At 41.7% G+C, this 7,807-nt stretch overlaps 2 protein-coding genes across 2 annotated transcripts; both read right to left on the reverse strand.

The window, feature by feature from the left end:
• Window positions 1-250: 250 nt before the first annotated feature.
• LOC122358193 (protocadherin gamma-A11-like) lies at window positions 251-3,029 on the reverse strand. The gene is given in 4 exon segments (XM_043257985.1): window positions 251-286; window positions 528-704; window positions 707-1,188; window positions 1,191-3,029. Coding segments are annotated over 4 exon segments (2,409 nt in total). The 5' UTR covers window positions 2,905-3,029.
• A 1,574-nt stretch (window positions 3,030-4,603) lies between these two features.
• On the reverse strand, window positions 4,604-6,942 carry LOC122357244 (protocadherin gamma-A11-like). The gene is given in 4 exon segments (XM_043256539.1): window positions 4,604-5,026; window positions 5,029-5,289; window positions 5,292-6,473; window positions 6,476-6,942. Coding segments are annotated over 4 exon segments (1,968 nt in total). The 5' UTR covers window positions 6,711-6,942; the 3' UTR covers window positions 4,604-4,736.
• Between the last annotated feature and the right edge of the window lie 865 nt (window positions 6,943-7,807).

Below are 7,807 nucleotides of genomic sequence, written 5' to 3' on the forward strand. Positions count from 1 at the left end.
CATGTCAGCATGAAGTCCTTCAAAAACCACAAGATGCACAAACGTAACCCTATCATGAAGAATAGGTGTAAAAAAAACCACTTAATTTTCTAAATACAGCTCGTCCATTAACTCTTATAGGTCTGACATTAAATGTTACAACCTGAATAACCATTTTGTTAAAAAATGAAATGACTTCCAAATATAAAAAATATATATATTTTTAGTATAACATTTCCTCAGGAAGCAGGACTTTATACATTTCTACATATTATATGAGCAAAGCCTCAGCAGCAACAAACACGGCCTGTACAGCACCACGGACAGCAATCAGAAATATACCCTTTCTGTTAAACTATAGTGAACTGGGATTTAAAAAAATACACAATGAAATTAGTTTATAAAATGGTTTTAAAGAACAGACAGCAAGATGGGTGCAAGGAACTTAGCGTCTTTAAAACCAGTAGAAAGTATGTTGCCAATAAAAGTACTTTGCAAACCCAAAATATTTTAAAAATATCTTTAAATAAATAGCTCTTCAGTCCTACCTGAAAGGAATTGTTCAACTCCGCATCTAGTCCTTCAAGATCATCCACAGCAGACTGTGTCTTTCTCAGAGTCAGGTCAGAGGTCAGTGTTTCTTCATTATAAGATCTGATGAACTTGAAGTCACTGGTGCGCGAGCCCGTGGTCAGGTACGCGTCATAATTGTACGCGCTGCGGAGAGAGTTCCCGCGCCCTCCACCTCTGCGTAATTTGGAGGAAGATACGCGCTGGGAATGGCTACAGCTCCATCAAACAACAGTCTGGGCTTTCTCCTGCGACAAAACCTCACGGCGAGGATGATGATGAGGAAGGTCAGGAAGAAAGTGGAAACGGACACCAGCGCGACAATCAAATAAAACGTCAGCTTGGAGCCGCTCTCGTCTCGAGACATGTCTTTCAGTTCCGGGACTTCAGCCAAGTTATCTGATATCAGTAAATACAACGAGCACGTGGCTGAGAGAGAGGGCTGTCCGTTATCTCTCACGGACACAATCAGGTTCTGTTTCATGCTGTCAGATTCAGAAATGTCCCGCTGCGTCCTGATCTCTCCGCTGTGGACACCGATAGTGAAAAGTCCCGGATCTGTGGCTTTAATAATGTGATACGAGAGCCACGCGTTCTGACCGGAATCCGCGTCCACGGCGATCACCTTGGAGACCAGGAGCGCGCCTGAGCAGCTTTGGGCACCATCTCGGTCATGAAGGAGTTTCCTTCCGGAGAGGGGTATAATATCTGAGGAGAGTTGTCGTTCTCATCCGTTATGAAGACGCTCACGGTCACGTTACTGCTCAGAGGAGGAGAGCCGTTGTCTCTGGCTAACACCAGCACTTTCAAACTTTTCATCTGTTCGTAATCAAACGACCTCACGGCGTGAACGACCCCGGTGTCTCCGTTAACGGACAGAAAGGAGGACACCGGCGCGCCGTTAACATCAGAAGACAAGAGAGAATAAACTACAGTGCCATTCTGTCTCCAGTCCGGGTCTGTAGCTGATACTGAACAAATAGAGGAGCCCGCTTTATTATTTTCTTGTACGTGAGCTCTGTAACTCTGCTCCTGAAATACAGGTGGATTATCATTCACGTCAGCTACAGTCAGGTGAATATTCTTAGAGGAAGATAAAGGCGGAGAGCCCTCATCAGTAGCAGTAATTGTAATATTATAATCAGAGAGCAGCTCTCGGTCTAATTCACCTGTGGTCACCAGAGAATAGTAATTCTTGATCGAAGGAACGAGTTTAAACGGAACGTTTTGCTGAATGGAGCAGCGCACCTGTCCGTTATTCTCCGAGTCTCTGTCCTGAACATTAATGATGCCGACCTCTGTACCGGGGAACGCGTTCTCGGGAACGGGGCTACGCAAAGATTTCACTCGTATCTCAGGAGCATTGTCATTAACATCTGATATTTCTATTACAACTTTAGCATCACTGGATAAACCAAATACATCTTTTCCTTCAACACGTAATTCATACACATTTTCGTCCTCGAAATCAAGTGAACCTGTAACTCGAATGGCACCTGTATTTGAATCCAACGAGAACAGCTTTCTAGCTCTATCAGAAATACGACCAAACTCATAGGTGACTTCTCCGTTTTGTCCCTCGTCAGCATCAGTAGCGCTCACTGTCACCACTACAGTATCTAGAGGAGAATTTTCAGGCAGACTGACTTTATAGACGTCCTGACTAAAGACTGGAGCATTATCATTAGCATCCAGCACAGTGACGTGTATGACTACAGTACCTGATCTCGGTGGAGTCCCGCCGTCTACCGCGGTCACTATTAATGAGATCTCTTTCTGCTGCTCGCGATCCAGTTTTTTTTCTAGTATTAATTCCAAGGTTTTTTCTCCGTCTTCATTTGAATTTACGCTTAACTGAAAATTGTCATTCTTCTGTAGACTGTATCTCTGAACTGTATTCTGATCTATATCAGCATCATGAGCCGCATTTAAACGATAACGAGAGCCTCTTTCAGCAGACTCATTAATTTCAAATGTGATCAAGTCCTTTGAGAAACCCGGTGAATTATCGTTAATATCCTGTATTTGAACCGAAACTCGATGCAGCTCTAATGGATCTTCTAGCATTAACTCAAATTTTAAAACACACGACAGCCTGTCCCCGCAGATCTCCTCTCTGTCGATTCTCTCCGCTACGGTCAGTTCTCCAGTATTCAGATTAATATCACAGTATCGTTTTCTGTTACCTTCAGCATCAATTCGAGCCTTACGAGATGACAGTCTGTTCACATCGAGCCCGAGATCCTTTGCTATATTTCCAATCACAGATCCGCGTTTCATCTCCTCCGGAAAAGAATAGCTCACGTCTCCATAAGCGGTGTGCGCCATCAGCACGAAGAACAAAAGACCAAACATTTCGCAAGCAGCAAAACGGAGCCTTTCAAATGCTTCAGAAAATAAATCCAACAACAGAGCAATAAACACTAAAAAGGAGTTATGTCAAATTTTAGAGAACCAAACAGAAGTACAGCATACGAGGCAGTCAACGTCGATGATCTTCTCTAACGAGACGAGCTGAAGCCCTACGCATGACATCACACTCAGGGTGGGGATATGTGTACGAGATGCACACAAGGTTTTACAGGTGAACAGCGACACCATGAGCTACAATTAGAAATTGCATGATATTTATATCAGAGGATAAAGCACTGAAAGAAATGCAACGATACTTATGTATACAATAAGTTTGTAAAGCAACAAAATAACTGATATCCACTGCTAAAATAACCACAACATTTATGATACTTATATATGAATATATATAGCATATAATATAAAGAAAAACATTGGAATAGGGGTTTACATTAGAGCATCGAATAGCAGTGAGAACCCAAACAGCAAAATTGAATGTCTAGGCAGCACCATGAACAGCAACTGTAAAATAAGTTTTGTGCCATTTCCATTACTGCTAAAAAACACATTTAAAATTGCTGAACTGATATGGAATTTAACTAACCTTATAAGACAAAAAAACACCACATTTTTAAAGTTAGATCACAAATAAAAAAATGCATTTGACAAAACGTTTAGTCAGCAGGATGAGTCTGATTGGGCGGGAAGAAGCACGAAGAACTGCCTGCACAGCTCCATGGCAACAAAAACTAGATTAGGAGACATGTGCCTTTTTTTATGCCAAGCTTGCAAATGTGGGTGATTTGCAACACTTCTGTAAACAGAAATCAATGTGTGTACCTGTGTTTTATTCTGGTGGGGACTTAAACCTGAATATACACAAACAGAATGAAGTTTTTTGAAACTCTAAATGCATTAAGCGGTAGGGTTGGTGTAGGGTAACAAAATATATGGGTTGTACAGCATAAACATTAAATATGTTTACATCACAGAGATGGTTTACTTTTTGTTTTGGTATTTTAGTTTATTATTTTGTATAATATAATATATATTTGTTCATGATGCTTTGTCTCTGTTTAAGAGGGACTTTTTAACATTCTGTCATGGGTCTACAGATGAAAAATAGCTTTTTTGGCTAAATCTAGCACATTTTAAAATGAATGTTTATTAATGTGCATTGCCCCTGTAAACAAATAAACTAAACTAAAAACTACATTACGCATATGGAGAATCCCCATTAGGATAGCTGACCAGACGTGTGAGGGAGTGAGGTGAGAGAGAGAGAGAACTTTAATTGAATTGGCTCTCAGACATTAAATTGATCCACGTGACACGAAAAAGCTTCCTTAAAAAAATAAATGCATAAATAAAAAAGCCATTAACTAATAAATAATTTAAAATGATAAATACCTGAATTGAATTATTCATTTCCGCGTCAAGACCTTCAAGATCATCCACAGCAGACTGAGTCTTTGTCAGAGTCAGGTCAGAGGTCAGTGTTTCTTCATTATAAGATCTGATGAACTTGAAGTCACTGGTGCGCGAGCCCGTGGTCAGGTACGCGTCATAATTGTACGCGCTGCGGAGAGTTCCCGCGCCCTCCACCTCTGCGTAATTTGGAGGAAGATACGCGCTGGGAATGGCTACAGCTCCATCAAACAACAGTCTGGGCTTTCTCCTGCGACAAAACCTCACGGCGAGGATGATGATGATGAAGGTCAGGAAGAAAGTGGAAACGGACACCAGCGCGACGATCAAATAAAACGTCAGTTTGGAGCCGCTCTCGTCTCGAGACATGTCTTTCAGTTCCGGGACTTCAGCCAAGTTATCTGATATCAGTAAATACAACGAGCACGTGGCTGAGAGAGAGGCTGTCCGTTATCTCTCACGGACACAATCAGGTTCTGTTTCATGCTGTCAGATTCAGAAATGTCCCGCTGCGTCCTGATCTCTCCGCTGTGGACACCGATAGTGAAAAGTCCCGGATCTGTGGCTTTAATAATGTGATACGAGAGCCACGCGTTCTGACCGGAATCCGCGTCCACGGCGATCACCTTGGAGACCAGGGAGCGCGCCTGAGCAGCTTTGGGCACCATCTCGGTCATGAAGGAGTTTCCTTCCGGAGAGGGTATAATATCTGAGGAGAGTTGTCGTTCTCATCCGTTATGAAGACGCTCACGGTCACGTTACTGCTCAGAGGAGGAGAGCCGTTGTCTCTGGCTAACACCAGCACTTTCAAACTTTTCATCTGTTCGTAATCAAACGACCTCACGGCGTGAACGACCCCGGTGTCTCCGTTAACGGACAGAAAGGAGGACACCGGCGCGCCGTTAACATCAGAAGACAAGAGAGAATAAACTACAGTGCCATTCTGTCTCCAGTCCGGTCTGTAGCTGATACTGAACAAATAGAGGAGCCCGCTTTATTATTTTCTTGTACGTGAGCTCTGTAACTCTGCTCCTGAAATACAGGTGGATTATCATTCACGTCAGCTACAGTCAGGTGAATATTCTTAGAGGAAGATAAAGGCGGAGAGCCCTCATCAGTAGCAGTAATTGTAATATTATAATCAGAGAGCAGCTCTCGGTCTAATTCACCTGTGGTCACCAGAGAATAGTAATTCTTGATCGAAGGAACGAGTTTAAACGGAACGTTTTGCTGAATGGAGCAGCGCACCTGTCCGTTATTCTCCGAGTCTCTGTCCTGAACATTAATGATGCCGACCTCTGTACCGGGGAACGCGTTCTCGGGAACAGGACTATTTAGAGATTTAATTATAATAAAAGGGGCATTGTCATTTGTATCTGTAATTTCTATTACAATTTTCGTGTCTGAGGAAAGACCATATCCGTCTTTAGCATTAACAATAATTTCATATCCTGATTCCTCTTCAAAATCTATTGGCCCCTTCAGAACAATTTGTCCAGTTCGAGGATCTAATGAAAATGTTTCTTTTGCAGATTCTGATAAATGGCCAAACTCATAAGTGACTTCTCCGTTTTGTCCCTCGTCAGCATCAGTAGCGCTCACTGTCACCACTACAGTATCTAGAGGAGAATTTTCAGGCAGACTGACTTTATAGACGTCCTGACTAAAGACTGGAGCATTATCATTAGCATCCAGCACAGTGACGTGTATGACTACAGTACCTGATCTCGGTGGAGTCCCGCCGTCTACCGCGGTCACTATTAATGAGATCTCTTTCTGCTGCTCACGATCTAGCTCTTTATCAAGCACTAACTCGACGTACTTGCTACCATCTGCCTTTGAATTCACGGCTAAAACAAAGCGTAAATTATTCTCCAGTATATAATTTTGTACTGAATTGTGACCGACATCAGCATCTCGAGCCTCAATGACACGAAAACGAGCACCTTTACCTGCGTTTTCACTTATTTCCAGCTTTACGACATCTTTCGGAAATATTGGAGTATTGTCATTAATGTCTTGAATTTGTAAAACAACACGATGCAATTCCAAAGGGCTTTCTAAAACAAATTCGAAATTAAGCGCACAGGAAAGCCTCTCCTTACAAATCACCTCTCTGTCTATCCGATCAGCCACCACTAATTCCCCGTTCTCAAATTAATATCGCAATATCGTTTTTTGTTACCTTCAGCATCAATTCGAGCCCTACGAGACGTAAGTGTGTTCACATCGAGCCCGAGATCCTTTGCTATATTTCCAATCACAGATCCTCGTTTCATCTCCTCCGGAAAAGAATAGCTCACGTCTCCATAAGCGGTGTGCGCCATCAGCACGAAGAACAAAAGACCAGACATCTCAGCAGGAGCTCGTAAGCTTGTCATCTTTTAATACGAAAAAGAAAATGAGATGAAAAGTAATACGTAAAAGACTTGGTTCGTGGTCGATATAAGAGGATATCAGAGGAAGGCAAAGCTAACTGTCGACGTTTTTAACAACGAGCTGAGATATCAGTCCTGAATATGACATCATGAACAGGGTGGAGGGTAGATGATCAGTGGAGGCATTGGTCAACAGCGACACTAAGAGTTCAATTATAAAACTGCGTACTGCAACGATAACATTTATAGGCTTCAAAATGACATGCCTGTAGTTTCAGTCATACTTGTAATATTGTTAAAACTGAAGAAGCTACAAATATACATTTATAAGATACTGCATAACCTGCCCATGGCACAAAAACCAGCAAAAACATGAATTTATCTTACACCACAGACAATACGTTAAAATGTAGCCAGGCCAACCTTCATGAGCACAACCAATAGTCGAGGTAGAGCATCGTAAAATCTAAAGCACAAAATCCAGCTTACAATACGTATTCGATTCATGCAGCAGTTTTCACAGATAGACGGATAGCATTTATTTTTATAGGGAAGAATATTAGGCATGTTTGAGTACAATCCTCTCTCATTCTTGGAGAAAGAGAATTTAATTTGAATTGCTCTTTAGTACAAATACCAAAAACAGATTCAGAATAAATCAACCACCAGATTCAAACTTAAAACAATTATAAGAAATGTGCAAAGCGCAGTTTTCCACCAGAAACAGAGTTCAGCGCTTCTTCGTCACACCACTTTAATTCAAAACAGGCAAGGTCACTCACTGACTTGTAGAAATTAAAAATGTAGCTTTTACAAGAGCAGAAAACAAAACAACATTTTTTCAATCCCGTTTTTCCTTCTCATGTACGCTGCTACTTTGGCTTTAAAATTTAATAATTGACATGCATGAAATCTCTTCTTTAGAAAAACAACAACAATCAACTAGTTTAGGCAGTAAAAATATCTGGAAAAGACTCCTCAGCATTAGGACTCTTCCCCCTGTATAAAAGTCTGTTAAAGACTCCCTCTCCTCAGCTGATAAAGTAGACCACAACTTTGTCAGTAAGTGATTAACTTTGCGAGTAGAAAAGAGGCTGCTG

The sequence above is a fragment of the Puntigrus tetrazona genome, chromosome 14 (assembly GCF_018831695.1).
Source record: "Puntigrus tetrazona isolate hp1 chromosome 14, ASM1883169v1, whole genome shotgun sequence".
NCBI lineage: Eukaryota > Metazoa > Chordata > Actinopteri > Cypriniformes > Cyprinidae > Puntigrus > Puntigrus tetrazona.